At 38.0% G+C, this 16,312-nt stretch overlaps 1 protein-coding gene across 1 annotated transcript in view; it reads right to left on the bottom strand.

Moving 5' to 3' along the window:
• GBE1 (glucan (1,4-alpha-), branching enzyme 1) overlaps positions 1-12,630 on the bottom strand; it is a 236,415-nt gene extending 223,785 nt beyond the window's left edge. Inside the window, exon 1 of the mRNA XM_004675290.2 lies at positions 12,252-12,630. Coding sequence (XP_004675347.1) covers positions 12,252-12,385 — 134 coding nt within the window. The 5' untranslated portion in view covers positions 12,386-12,630. The remainder of the gene's footprint in view (positions 1-12,251) is intronic.
• Positions 12,631-16,312: the final 3,682 nt, after the last annotated feature.

Raw genomic sequence — 16,312 nt, 5'->3', positions numbered from 1 at the left:
TCATAAGTTTTCCAAATTTTGCCAAATAAAAGTACCAGCAATATATATCTTTCCACATCTAGCCAATTTGTTTGAAAATTGATGTGCTCTGACTTGTGGTATGTTAAAAAATGAATCTTCACAAACATCAAAATAAATATTAAAATGGAAACAATCCAAAGGCTAATTTCAGTTGCATTAAAAGCAACTAATCCAGCATTGCTCTAGTTAAGCTTTAACAAATTTATCCCTGCAATGAGTACATGAAAAGGTTTTAGAGATTTCATGTCATGTAAGTTAAGTAATCAGATACACTGAATGAAATTCGTTTTTAAAATCAGTATTTTTTAATGTAAAACTGAAGAACATATATACTGACAGATGAGTAGATATTTAAGTCTAAAACAAAACATAAAATAAAAAGACCATAAAATTCAAATTATACATTCAGCCAACACAGGTTAGTATCTTTGTGCTTGGAATCAATAAAGTAATGCATAACATTATGGAAAATATGAAAATTAAAGATTGAAAAAAATCTAACAAAGGTTACCACATTGAGAACAAGTTAGTGTATATTTTATAAATTATTTTCCACCTGTTTCCAAAAGTTCGGGAACTGTTTAGTGATGATAAACAAAAGATAAAATAAGATCTTAGAAATAAGAAAAGCAATAGGGTAATTACTTCTGACTAATCTATTATGTATATGTGTGCATATATATGGATACATCTTATGTATTACCATCATTTATATATATATATATAAACTCATTGCTTATATTTTTCAATAACTTTAACTGAAAAGTAATACATTTCCAGTCAGATAACTCCCCAGCACAAGTCTGTCATTTTATGATCTTAAAAAGAAAATCAGGGCCCTCCCTGGTGGCACAGCAGGTTAAAGCATAGCACTAAGAAGCTAAAGCCACTTTCTCATGAGTTCGATTCCCGCCTGCCCTGGAGGAGATCCACATGGTGAGGTAGACCTCTCCTGACCCGCCAGCTTCTCCCCTCAGCAGTGTACTTCGTCAATCTGCCTGTTCTGCTTCCCTCTCTGTCTCTGGTGAAGCCTCCTGCCCCTGAGCCTCTGGCCTATACCCCAGTTCTGTGTGCACAAATAAGTAAATCTTTAAAAAAAAAAAAAAGAAAGAAAGAAAGAAAATCAAATATCCATAAGTAAGAATAAAAAGCCCTTAACCTTTAAGGGAAAGCTGACTTAAAGCAGATCATAGACATAATGTAAAGCAATGCAAATTCTAAGAGAAAACATTAGAGGAAATCTTCAGATGCTAAAGGTAGGGAAAGAGCGACACATGACAGCAAAAGTATAATTCATACAGCATAAAAATCAATAAACTGGACTTCATCAAAATTCAAAACTTTTGTTCTGTGAAAGAATCCGTTTAAAAGATGAAAAGCTATGATACACATTGGAAGAAAATGTTTGAAAAAAAAAAATGTATCTGGCCAAGACTTGTATCTAGAATATACACCTCAAAACTCAACAGTAAAATAAGTAAGAAGATATGTAGAGTTGGAAAATAACACTTGAAAAGATTTTCACATAATTAGCTACAGAAAGCTGTAAATTAAAGCCACAGTGAAACATTATTACAGATCTTATAGAACAGCTAACATTAAAACAAAGAAAGAACAATACCAAATGTTGGAAAAGATGCTAATAAACTGGATCCTTCATACATTTATGGTAGGAATGCAAAAAGATACAGGTACTTTGGAAGGCCGTTTTGCAATTTCTTACAAAATTAAACCTGTATTGCCATCTGGCACAGAATCATACTCCTAGGCATTCTTCCCACTACAGTTTAACCCATGTATAAATATTCATATCTTGCCTTACTGAAATATTTTTAATAGTCAAGACTGTGAACAATTTAAATGTCCTTCAACAGGTAAATGGATACACTGGGATATCCATTTAAAGGAATAAAACTCAACAACAAAAAGGAATAGACTATTGATTAAGCAACTTTGGGTATTATGCTGAGTAAAATAAGTTAATGTTCAATGATTACAAATGGTATGGCTGAATCTAACATTCCAAAAAAAGTGACAGAGCTATAAAATGGTATAATGGCTAACAAAATTTAGAAACAAAGGAGAGTGTATAGTGTGAAAATACAGGAATGAGGAAATTCCCTTTTGTTGATGGTACAATTCTATTTTCATAATAGGGCACTTACAGTAAATGTACATGTCATAAAATTGCACAACAATCTTCTTAGTATTTTGCAAATATTAAGATATTGTTTTAATCCTGTCTACAGCAGCTTGCTATGCTCTCACTTCACTATAACTTTAAATGTCCTCTAACATTAAAGATGTGCTGAACTTGCTACAACACTCATGTTTCTGTGTACTTCCCACGTAGGTGTTGTATTGGTACTGTGAGTACAGATTCACATAACACTGCATGGATAGCGGGTAGTTTTCAATAAAAGTCACAGGAGAGAAATGCAGCAAAAGGAGACCTATTAGTTTGCAGTACCTTCCTCTCACTAGCAAGCACAATTTAAACAACCAAAAACATCACTGCCAACTGAAATTGTCAAGAAGTACGAAGACTCCCATGTGTGAACAACAAGAAAAAGTGCACAATTAAGCAGACAAATGCACAGATATTTATAATGCAGAAAGACTGGGGCTTATAAAAACATTATAGAAATGCCAAACACGAACTTGTTTGTGAACTTCCAGAATCATGGGACAATAACCAGTCCTCTTGAAAAAAGACTGCAAAGCAATTAAAACACAAGACTAACTCAGACATGTTACTCAAGATCCCCAAATAGTAATACAGAATGATCACATGTAGTAAAACCATGACTGTTTGGAAAGAAAATTAATGTGACCCCAAACACATAATTAATCTTTCATTCAGACATGACGAGGAATCACATTCTTACACAAATTGTTTTTTAGTACTACAGTCAAAGAGAAAATATAAGACTTACCAGCAATGATTAAAATTTATTTTTAAAAAAGCATCGAAAGTATAATGTTAAAACCCCATAAGCTCATATATATTAAATTTTTGAAACAGGCAGTCTGTGTCTTAAAGAGTGAACATAAATTCACTGACATCTTAAATTTAGTTCTTCATTCTAACCTCACAAAGACTGCATTCTACAAATAACTTGAAAATAAATCATTTCTATGAGTTCAAGAGGACATGGAATTATTAATAATTGACAAACGCCCTCTCCAAGCACTTTTTTTTTTTTTTTTTTTTTTAAGAATAAAACAACTATGAAATTACGGAAGATGGGATATTCCCATGTCATGAGGCCAGGTCGCCAAGGAAACTGGATCAGCTCACTCTGGACCATAGCTGACAAGAGTCTCTATATTTGCAAAGAGAAGAATCCAGAAGAAGACAGCTCAGGTATGTTAAGTAAAATCCAGGGCCCATGGGCTGGTGACATTAAGGGCTATGACTATACATTTGTCTCAGCAGGAGTGGAAATGCCTGGATCCCGCTGAGAAGGATGTGATGTGGGGATAACCAAAGATGGCTCATGGAGCCTTTGCATCTTTAGCCAGGTGAAATCTCCTCTTTGGAGAAGGCATAGAGCTCTGGGAAGCTGTGATGACTAAAGCAAAATGACATTTCTCAGGGAGATGTGTGAGGAACTAAAAACTTTGATTTTCCAGGCTCTGTTTCAGCTAAGCATGACCATGAGGCAATTTGGTGAATAATTTGTAATCTGAGAAAAGTAGATGGTGGTTACAGGGAACTTAAACCATGCAAGCCTAAAGCAGACAGAGTGAGATAGCATTTATTCCTACAGAGAGATAGATGTACCCAGCTATCTTCAAAGCATGAGAATAAAGACTATATGCTAAGGGTAGTAAAGCAGAAAGATAAAGAAAATTGTGACTATGTTAAGGCCCAGCCCACACACCTTTTATTTTCTTTGTGAGAAATATAAACCTCTATTTCAATAACTCAATGTGTGAGATTTTCTTTTAATTGTGAGTATATTGGGTTTTATGTTACATAGAGCCAAATGCATAAGTGATTTTTATTATGGTTCTACAACAGAGAATATTATCTGTTACTCATAATTAAATAGGACCTGTGGCTAGTTGTCTATCATTTATGAAAACGATTGAAAATAGATAGATGATATTGAATAACATGATTTTATTGGTAAAAGAAATATTTAACTCTTGCTTGCTAAACATTATTTGGAAAATTTCATGGTTTCCTGTACAAGAAGTGTATTTATAGACTTAGTTTCTGATTATTTCAGATTACAGGCCTGGAATACATACCCAGAGATAGTGTTTCACTGCAATTTATCATTCAATGGAGCTATTTAAACAAAGATAAATATTCTATTTCTTTGTTTACTGCATCTCATGACAAAAATCAAACTTACTGTAAGTAACAGAAACCATCAAATAAAAAACTAGAAAGAAATATGAGAAGGCATGACATAGAATTTAATGTTTTTCTTACTAATAGATTATATTTTCAGATATCACATTCATTTTCAAACTTTTAGTTGCTATTATATATTTTTTCTTATTATTTTAAAGCTATCCCTGCTGTTAGTAAACGAGGCATGTCAATTCCTTCAATCATCTAGTTAGCTGTGAGAAAATCCCTATAGTTGTTTGCTATCCAAGAATACGAAAACTTAGCAGTGAGATGAAAGGAGAGAGAGGGAAAAAAAAAAAAAAAAGAGCAAGATCAAGAGAAAGGTTATTTGTAGTTTCTGCAAGCTAGTGTTTACCTCGCTCAATAAAGGGGGCTTTGTGCTCATTATATCCCCGGCCTCATCTCGCCTTCAGTGTGTAGTAAACTGGCAATTGCCTTATCATTTCCCTCTCCAAATTAAGGATCAAAGTTTAAACATATTCTTTTCCTTCTCTATTAGATTATGATTAAAATGACCACCTCCTCACCTCATTCAGACAGTTCTCTCCCAGGAAAACGGAAAGATGCTGTTAATCAGCAAAACGAGGAGCTGTCAGGAATGTCTGGTCATGTTATTTATCTAATGGATAGAATGTTAAAGAAAATAACAATAATAAAGTTTTGTGAAAGCAATATTCTAGTAACTATTTAAAGAAAAGTTAACTTCCTAATAATATCCTCCTCATCAAAAAGCTTTGATTTATTTACAAATCATTTTTATATACTTTGCTAGTTCTTAATGGTAAGGTGAGCCCCATTCAAACTTTATGAGAAAACTGAGGTTGATTAATTTCCCTTTAAATCAAAGCCACTAAAAACTTACGAGAACTAAAAAATTAAGCTTTATCTTGCTCTTACACTTTGCAGCATGGACACTCAGCATTATTAATTTATTATTATATTATTATTTTTATTTTTTATATTTTCCCATTTTACATATGAACCTAACTTAAGTTTTGTATTACTCTCGCCACTTACTCATCAAGTTTTACTACAATCCCATAATTTAAACTATGTCAAATAAACTACAATGTAATTGTATAATAAATTAACATAGAGAGACTGCATAATAATATGTTTAATGTGGAGTTTTGAATGTATTGGGTTTCTGTTACCCTAAGCATAGAACAAAATGGGGCTTCTTCTGTATATTAGCCTGAGTCTGGATTCAAAACAATGGAAAGTAACCATGAGTACACATCACCACAAGGAAGAAATCTACTTTCATAGAATAACCTTACTTTAAAATGAAAAGCAACTGATAATAGCAATTCTTCCCAGTGAAAACACTTTCATATTTTTTTACTACCTATAAATGTATAATTGGAGTTTAGTACATGATTTCGAACAAGAGCAGTATGATATGTCCATCCATTCAAAAGGAGAGCACATTTCTGAGCTGCTATATTATCATCTCACTGGCTAACCAGAGCCTGCTTAGTGGGAGCGAAACTGTAGCCTCTAAGAAGTAACCACATACTGAGTCATTTCTCGGGAAGTGGAAGAAGCAGGTACCAGAGCCTAAATGACCAAAATGCTTCCAGTCATTTTTAAGATACTCAGGGACTAAGAAGAGGTCAAAGCCTGTTGCCCATCACCATAGAGAATACATGAGTGACTCTGTAGTCAAGATCTCAGTTCCAAAGAGTATATGAATCTACTGGCACAACAGAACAGATCCAATACATCTTAGGATTTCCGTATTACCTGCTTTCTCAAATCACTGATATCTGGCCTTCTTCAGAGCCCATCACTTGGCCAGGCAAAAAGAGAAATATGCCCTATTCAGTTCTGATATAAAAGTTCTATGTCATGAGAATCACTTTTGGGTATGGCTGGTGAAACACCAAATCCAAACTGTTGGATTTATGGTGGGCCCTGAATCTCCAGCACCCTAGTGGATGCCAGCACAGCCCCTCACTATCTGCCCCATGCTGCTCTTAGCAGGATATCGGAGATTAATTTATCCTGTCTTCCTGGTACCACCTAAGCCAGAACTGGAAATGAGCAGCACAGTGCTAGGGTTGGACTCCAACACCTGACATCCTGAGCAAGAGGACCCCCGGGCAGGGGGTGGAGCTGAGCAGCCAGAACACAAAAGGTGCCGGCTGGCTTTCTTCCTGTTGACTGTTGAGTCTGAACCTGCCTTGCTCTTCTCTTTGGCTTATACTCTGTGCTCCTTCTCCTGGGTTACTAGCCTCAGTGCTCCCGCTCTCACTCAGCTCAATCAGTGGTGGATGATGCCATATTCTCTTCAACAGGTTGCTTGGCATCTCCACTCTAATGACCAGCTCCCAGGACTGAACAAGCTGGCCTTCTGCCCGCATATCAGGCCGACTGCCCAACTCCAATTTGCCCAAGCCCCAACTGCTTATCCTGAATTGTCTTCAGGCCTTGTTACATGCTCTTGCTCCCAAGTTAGCTCTGAAGCTCTGGCAGGCTGGCCTCTCCATGGTTGACCTGCTTCTTCCCTCTGGGCTTCCTCTGCTGAGGGAACCAGTAGCCATCTTGTCACCACTGGCTACCACTTAGAATCTTGACTCTGAAGCACAGACACTATATGGGGTAGGATAAAGTAACTAATTCTCTTTCGCTCTCCACTCACCCTTTTCTTGTCCCTTGTCCTCTATTATTGTTTCTCATCATGTGTCTGTTTCTGAGTCATGTGCTACTCTCATAAGCAAACTGGTTAAGAGTCCAACAATTGGGCTCTGCCCCAAGTTTGTTTGGTTTCAAAATTACTTTCTAAATCTGATCAGGTAACAATGTAAAAGCTATTTTTATTTCTAACAAAATGGAGATGTTCCCTGTAACAGCAATACTTAAACACACTTGGGCTCACACACACACACACACACAAAAAAACACTCTCCTCCCATTCTTGGGCATGCAATTTGACCTCAGGCTCTCTCAAACTGAATATTCCTTCAGTGATTAAACCTTTTCTCTCTGTGGAGTATGGTGGTAACTAATTAATATGGATTGTCTTGATGTTCTCTGGTTATCCTTAGCTTTTAATTAGAGTATAAATTCCCCTTCCCATAGTGTTACTCATATGATTCCTGGTAACTACTGACCACTCATCCTAGCATTCTCAACATTTGTATCTTAAGGTGAGTTGATCTGAAATTCATTGGCATGAAAAAAAAAAGCCCTAAGACATTCATTCATTCATTTGTTCATTCAAATACTATAATGTTCCCTACAAGTACAGACTGAATGCAAAGGTAAGCAATTTAGACACAGTGCTCACCCACAAAAAGGAACAATTAAGAGCAGAAAGACAACTACTTTACAGTAAGTGGTCACTCTTATGAGAGTGTTTAAAGTTTAAGGGTAGGGTCAAGTCAGGGCAAACACCCAGTCTTTCTGTAAGTTATATCCTAAAGCATGGATAGGAACTTATTCGAAGCAATATAAGCCCAAAGAGAAGAAATATTGTGTATAAAAGTATAGTTATACTCACAGCTAAACCAAAATATATAGCATTTAGGACAAAATAATACTGTGGCCAACCCAAGCTGATAATCTTTCAACCTTTGTTAATTATCTCTTTCTGCAGCAGAGAAATTTACTTTAAATTTACTCACATAAATTAAATTCACTTACATCTTAAAGTCAACACACTTTAAGATACAAATGTTGAGAATGGTAGGATGGGTGGGCAGTAGTTACTAGGAATAACACTCGGGGGAAGGAAAGTTTATACACTAATAAAAAGCTAAAAAGTTAATAAAATATAAATCTAGAAAACAGTTCACTTAATTTTTACTAAGCTAAGGTCATTCTTGTGATAGAGTCTAAAAAATATTTTTAGTTATTCATCTTTCTTGCCATTTTTTAGTGGCACTCTTAGACCTGTAACTCCTTCAGAGTCCATATAAAATAAGAAATGGAAATCTTCTATACATGTAAAAACAGATGTTTCCAAAATGTCATAGTAATACTGCAGTATCCCTTTCAGAATGGGGTCCCTGTAGAATAAGAAGAATACGGGTTAAAGTGCAGCACTGTGAAGCTAGTTGTAGCCACTTCAACACAAGTTCGATCCCTGGCCAGGGAGGTGACCCAAATGGCATGTCTGACCTCTCCTGTCTCACCTGCTGCTCCCTCAGCAGTGTACTTTGTGATCTGCCTGTTCTGCTCCTCATTCTGTCTCTGGTGAATAGTCTCATTGCTCCTGCTCTTCTGGCCTATGCCCCAGTTCTGTATGCATAAATAAATAAAACTTAAAAAAAAAATACAGGAAGGCACATACTTGAATGTATAATTAGGAGCCTAATTGACTAAAATTGTAGATAAGAGGAAAAAGGAAAAGAGGATTAACGAAGAATATGTCTTAAATTTTAGGCTGGAGCAATCGGTAGTAAGCTATACACACTGAAATAAAGTATAAAGGGACAAACAGGTTTGAGGTTAATAACCATAAGTTCAGTTTTATACATACTGAATATTACAGTCTATTTTGAGTATTAACAAAATGAGGATATTTATAAAAATGTCTCAGACCAAGAGAGCAATTTGGGGTAAAGATAGATATGGACAGTCTTAATGCATAAATGGATTCCATGGGATGGCTGTGACTGTCTAGGGAACATATGTAAAGTAGAAATACATAACAGGACCTACAGAGGAGCTCTAAGCCTTACATTCAATGCTCAAAAGGAGGCTAGGAGAAAACACCAAGAGATAATGAAAAAAACAAGAGCTATATAGTAACATGGTTTCAAAGATTTAAGTAGTCCAAAATATCTAGTACTAGGGATAAAGAGCAAAAAAAAAAAAAAGAAAGAAAGAAAGAAACCAGGAATCAACAACTAAGTTTTTAAGAAGTCATTGTGATACTTGTTGAGAATATTTTTAGTAAATAATAATCCCAGTAACAGTACTTAGTAATCATGTACATTTAAGGAAACTGCTTTACCAAATCTTATGTTCTTTATCTGTAAGACAGGAAAAACAAAAAGCCCATTGTTTCTATCCACTGGTTTTGTTGCAAGGATTAAATTAAATGCCATAATGTACAAAAAGTACTATAAACATTAAAAAGAAAATACAAACAGGTGTTACTACCACACTGGTGATGTTCAAATTGTTCACAGTTGTTAGTTTTGTGTTATACAAACTTGGTTGTGCATACATGGCATAGAAGGCACATTTGACTTTGATTGTTTAATATAATGTATCAGCAGAAGCTACAGACACAATGCATAGTTTAATACCAGCTCTGTTCCTTGTCTCCAACATTGCAGAAGCACATTTCAAAATGAAGTCTTTATCAGCAAGCTATATGCTGGCCATGAAGATAGACCTCTTGCTAACTCACACGGGCATAGTGTATGTAGACAGTTAAATGTTATTGCTTCAAAACACTAAGATGTTGGAATCACATTCACCAAAACCAATTGCAGTATAAATAACAGGTGAAAAAAAAAAAAAAAAAAGGAGAGCCAGAAGGAAAATCCTATTTTAGGAGTTCAGAAATAAGAAATCATGGAGGCCATCATACAGACTCGTCCAATTTTTCCTTTATGGCACAGAGTGAATTACTAATGTTCACATTGATTCTACAATCTCAGGATAATAGAAAAAGTAAACAAGAATATTAAATGTACCTAACAGAATTTCTAATGAAGAGACGCTGATTTGCAAAAGATGAGTTTATCAATGAGAAGAAATTACCTCCACCTTCACTATACTTATAAACAGTTTTTTTTAAGTTTCTTCACTCCTTAGTAAGCATATTTTTGCACCTAAATGATTGACTGTGTAACTGTGTTAGGTCAAAGACACTCCTCAGCTAGGTTACTAGAAATAAACTGAAAATAGGAAAAATAAAGCAATACCAGATTTTATGAAGGAAGAATTTATTATTCATCAAAAGTTAACAGTATAAGGTATTGCTGCCAAATACCAAATTACTATTTGATATGCCTAAATGGAACATGTGTGCTGGAAAATGGCAATTACTCAGAACCAAGGCCAAAAGTAGAATCCAGGTCACAGGGAGGCATAAAGACCCACTGGACCAGCCTTTTCACCAAGAACACTGGATTACCCCTCTTCTTTATTCTGGCATTTGTCCCCCTCATTAGTTTTGACAAACCATGAAAGAGGATCAAAACTGCTTCAATCCCAATGGAGTTGAAGTGAATTACATGAAAGAAACACTTAACCAAGGAGGGATGTTTTTTGGCTTGTGATCATTTTTCAAAAAAAGATAGGAGGGAAAACATTTCCACAACTCTTTTAGAAATGCCTTAAGTGTCATTTTACAAAGCATACAAATATATTAAGAGTCATCATTAAAAAGCATGTCAAAAAAGTGACACGCTTTTGCACTAATAGTTTTTTGACTATTTCTAAAACCCGATCTTGAACTATGAAGATTACACACTGTGTCTTTGAAAGCATGTATTATAAATAATACAAGCAAGTTCACAAGGTTGCTCCCCAGGTGGTTTATACAAGGGTCCAATCATCTGGTGAACAGCACAATAATAAGTTTGAAGTGGGCTATTTATCAGGATCTACAAGCTCTGGAATGAGATGCTGTATCAACTGTGAGGTCCTCTGTTAATTCAAGGGGCGGAGGGAGGGCGGGGGCTGGTTTCTCTAGTAAGTGCGGCTGAATTGCATACAAGTAGTAATAACAATGCCCCTCTCATAAGTCTAAGAATTGTTTATTCAAATTCCATGTCAGTTGTGTTTCCTTATCCCCAAAGATTTTTCTCTTTGGTAACTTACTCAAAGTTTCTATATTTGAGAGTGTGTGAATATGTCCATTCTGTTGGCATGGCTGTTTTCATTTTTCAAGTGGCTAGGTTAAAAAGCCAGAATCCACAATGTGCTAGCCACCTAAATTTTTATAACTATACTTCTGTTGCACAGACTAGTAGAATTCTCATCGCAGCAACTTCACAGTGGTAAACTAACTTACAGCTTGATAAGCCAAAAATCTAAAACGAAAGCATCCTGAATCAACCAGCCGTTAAAAGTATGACTTCCCTCCCCATCATCCTCTTTCTTAAGGCAACAGCAATGTTGTACGAGGAGAAATGCGGCTGTCAGTTTACTCAGCAGATGTTAGCTCAAGGAGAAAGGAAAGAGGGGTACTGTTCAAATGGGTTTAATCTTCCTGACGCATAATATTAACAAGGCAAGAACTAAAGTTGCCTAGATAAAATCACAACATTTGCTATGAAATATTTGCTATGAAGGATCATTTTTACTATGAAAGAACGTATCAAATTCGCACGGACACACACTGGGTTGAGTATACAGGCTAATTCACACGACCAGGCTAGCGTATGGATAATGTCAGGAAAACTGCAATGCCTCGGTCCACGTCGCCTGGGCAATTGAGGAAGCCAGTGCCTGGAGCCACAGCACGTAACCAAAGGCTCAAATCCGCTGACTCCAAGGGCGGGGAGGAGGAGGGTGATGAGGAAAGTTTGTTCACCACATCCATCTTGACTCTGAACAGGCGGGAGGGGACAGGGGTCGGGGCGGGGAGGCACGCGACAAGTCAAGCCCAAATTCCAGAAGACCACTGGACTCGATCACCAAATTAAACCTATTGTCCGTCTTCCCTCCTAACTAGCAAGTATCTCAGTCGGGAGCAGCGAGGGGCGGGGCCGGAGCCCGCGAAGGCGGGGCCGACGCGGGGCGGGGCCGGCCCGGGGCGGGGCCGACGCAGGGCGGGGCCAAAATTACCAGAACTCAGGGGCGGCCCGAGCACGGAGCCCGCGCCAAAGGCGGCTTTCTGTACCTGGAGGTGTCTGGGGGTAGAACAGGGCGAGTGCGGAGGGTCAGAAGTTACCTGCGCTGGAAGTCCAGGGCGAAGGGTTTAAGGTACGGGTCTATCTCCAGAAGTCTGGCTAGTTCCGGCACGTCCTGCAGAGCGGCAGCCAGCGCCCCCTCAGAGCAGTCCGGCCGTGCCTCCGGAGCCGCCATCTTCCGCCTCAGCCCGAGTAGCCGAGGCCCGAGAGGGTCGAGTGGAGCCCGAGCAGGGACGGAGGAAGGCGGCAAAGGGCGGAGCCGGAGAACGCGGAGACCAGCCGCCGCGGTCCGGAGCCCTTTATAGCCCCACGGAAGGGCCGCCTGTTCCCCCCCTTCTCCCCCGCCTGCGGGGAGGAGCGGGCCCCCGGTGATCCCCAGACGCGCTTTCCGAAAGGGGCGGAGGCACCGAGGCCTCTCCGCCCACGCACGCGCCGGGCACCTGGAGGCTGCCTGGACCTTCCCTTCCTCGGCCCAGCGGGACTGGGCTGCTTGGGGAGGCGGGGCCCCGCCGACGTGGCTCGGCCGCACCCCCTCACCCTGACCACACTGGGCCCCGGAGACCACCCCTCCGCGGTTCACCTTCTAAACGCCACCCACTTGGCGCACAGCCATCCCCTTGGTGCAAAGTTTTTGAGACTTTCTTGCACGGGCAATGTTTAAAAAAATGAGTAAGTTCACAGTGAGGCGAACAATGAAGCTGAGGTACAAAATTACAGTTGAACATGTTACTATCATTTCGTAACCCGACCTCTTCTACGTTTGTCTTCAAACATAAAACAGGCAGGACCCTGCAAGCACGCTATATGCATCCTGGTGTTCTGGTGGTGGTTCTGGCTTAAGAATGGGGACTCTGTGTGGTCTCCCCCATTTGATACTAACATTTGGTCTGGTTACTAACCAGATGCATCTGGTTACTGACAATTCAGAATTGAAACCATACCAAAAACTTCCCATTGCATCAAGAAAAAATATGAAGTCCTTTGTTTTATAATGGTTATAACAAACCTTTCAACAGTGAAACTGCCCTTCAAGACAAGACACAAGTGGTTAGGGGAGGGCATTCTATTATAATTCAGCTGTTCACCTTATACTAACTGATAATGCAATAAGCCTCTAGCTGAAGATTGGGGTCTCCCCCATCTGCTACTAAATTCTTTCATACCCATTAACTGACTTCTAGTACAAGGATTATTTTTTAAGAATACAGAATTGTGCACTGAGAATTGGAGTCACCAAACTAGAAGTTTCAAACTGCTTTGAGTGCCAAAAGTGGAGAGAAAGTCTCAAAAGTTGAGCATAATTGTCCCACTTAAGACTTGGGAATGGAAATTCTTGGGGACTGTAGAGAACGAAGTGTGTCCATGAGCCAGTGCCTTAAGTTTTAAAACATTCAAAACATTGTGAGAGGATTAGTAAAGTTGATAAAGGATAGCTAGTAACAGAACTTCATAGTGACAAGGAGTACTTTGCACATCATAAAGAAAGGCATTTTCCAAAAACATGACAGCGTGCAAACATTTGTAAAACATAAAACACTTAAAAAAGGGTGAGGGGAGGAGGGAAACTCCAAAGCAGGATGCCCAAAAGGTGTACAGAGCTGAATCTCCAATCTAAGTTTCTATCAGAAGTTCAAGTTCCATACTATTTATAAGATCTCATTTAGCTGACTGAAAACTAAACTAGTAATCTCTGAAACATCCTAAATCAGCCTTTTTACCCTTTCTTTGTTAAAAAAAAAAAAAAAAGATTATTTATGTGTATAAGAGCTGTGGTGTAGGCCAGAGGTGAGGGGAGGCTTGGTTGTGAGTGGACCAGAGTGGGAAGCAGAACTGGCAGATCTACTGAAACACACTGTTGAGGAATAGCAAGCTAGATACAAGAGGCCTGCTAGATGTGGGTCAACTTGCTGGGAGGTGAATAGTGCTTGAGTGGCTGCTGGAAGCTTCATACTTGTGAGATTTAACCTCTTTCACCACCAGGTAGGCCCACCCATTCAGCTATTACTCTTTATAGGCCACGTTCATCTTGCTCCTGAACTGCAGCATACCTGTCTAACAGATTACCCATCTTCTAGTCTTTCTCCTCCCTAATCTGCCAGTGTTTATCAGACTGTAATATGTGTATGAACAAATTTTAGAGCAAATATTTTTTGAAGTCCCATTTGCTAGCAAGTTTCCTAGGTACTGAGGATAACTGGGAAACAAGTCCACTGTCATAAAGTTCACAAGAAAGATATGGGATAAGGTAGAAAATTACCAACTAACCATATAAGAAATGCAAAACATTCCAACAAATGCCCAATAGTAATAAATGTACCATGGAGAATTGAAATTAAGCCAATATGTCTTAGTTCTGGCAGTCAAGGAGGGCCATTTGGAACTAACATTTAAGCTGAAGTATGATGAAATAAGGAACAAGCCTAGAGAAGAACATTCCAAGTAAAGAATTTGTGCAATAAGGGAATTAGTTGATTTAGCTCCAGAATAAAGAAAACCTAGTGTACCTACTGGAAAGAAACAATCAGAAAATGTTAGCTAAGCAACTCCTTTGATCATACAGGATCTTTAATTAAAATGTGCTATTGGAGGTTATTTATTGTTTTTTTGTAAAAACTGGTATTTTCATTTTAAAAATACTCTGTTGCAACAGGATTATAGATACAATAATTTAAACATCTAATTAAAAAGCCATTATAATTAATGCTTTGAGTACCTACAGATATGAAGTCACTATATTCAAGCATTTTAATGGGATAGCAAAGTATAAAGATCTTTGCTGTGACCCTTTACAGTATTCACAATATTGTTCATAAATGGAATTTAAACGACACCCCAAATACTATAGAGTTGTATTAAAATTTATTTAAAGTTTAATCAAAAAAAAATTTTTTAAGACTTTGTTTATTCATACAGAACTGGGGCATAGGCCAGAGGTGTGGTGGGTGAAACGATTCACCAGAGACAGAGTGAGGAACAGAACAGGCAGATTTATTGAAATACACTGCTGAGGGCAGCAGCAGGCAGGTCAAGAGAGATCATCCATGCCATGTGGGTCAGCTCCCTGGCAGGGAATTGAACTTGTGCTGCATTGGCTTTGGAGAGCTTCATAATGTGGTGCTTTAACCTGTTGCACCAGGGAGAACCCAAGTTTAATCAAATTTTAAAATCCTGTTATTTCTTAGCCTTGTCTTTCAGTACCATAGGTATTCTCTGAAGTAAGGGAATATAAATCTATATTTGTTTATTTAATTCTAACATTAAATGTTCTAAAAGTAAATGAGGCAGTGGTTGTACAATTCTATAAATTTACCAAAAAATATTAAATTATACACTAAAAAATTGGTGAATTTTATGCCATGTAAATTATACTTGAGATGCCTCCTAAAAGTTATAACTGAACAGCTCCATTGAAAATGTGGATCTAGTGTCATTTTTAAGACAAAATTAGAAAAGCAAAATTTAAAATAGTATGTGTCTGTCAACTACTTGAATGAACTCCAGATCCCTAGTAAACAACTATTTCAGCAGTATTTCAAAGAACTGGGAACTTGGGGATGAAGGGGTGAGGTTATCCAATAAAATTTAAGCAAAAAGCCCATGGATTCAAGCCTCATACACTAATTACAAGAAGACACTGCTAGCTCCCATCACCTATTATGTTAGCTTAAATGGTAGTCCCCCAAAAGATATATCCATACCCAAATATCCAGAACCTTTGAATACTACCTTTAGGAGAGAAAAGGATCTTAGAGATGTGAGAAATAGGGAGATTATCAGGATTATTTGGATGTGTTCTGGATCAAATGGCAGTATTCTTAGAGGAGACGGGGAAGAGGGGGAGACAGTATAAACTGACTGTGAAAATAGAGATTGAATAGCTTTCTATCCACAGTCAAAAAATACCAAACTACAAGAGGCAATAGACGTATTCCCCTCTAGCTTCTATAGTAAATGAAACGTCAGTCTGCCAGTACCTTGATTTCAAACTTCCTTCATCCAAATTGTGAGAAATTAAGACACCAGTTTTTGGTAATATATTTTAGCAACCTTAAAATACTAATACATATAATCTGTCTTGTAAACATGAGTACTCCACCCCTAA

This window comes from Condylura cristata, unplaced genomic scaffold (assembly GCF_000260355.1).
Source record: "Condylura cristata isolate star-nosed mole 26May11 unplaced genomic scaffold, ConCri1.0 scaffold00003, whole genome shotgun sequence".
In the NCBI taxonomy this organism is placed as follows: domain Eukaryota; kingdom Metazoa; phylum Chordata; class Mammalia; order Eulipotyphla; family Talpidae; genus Condylura; species Condylura cristata.
The sequence above is the reverse complement of the archived record's forward strand: the minus strand, read 5'-3'. Positions and strand labels throughout refer to the sequence as shown.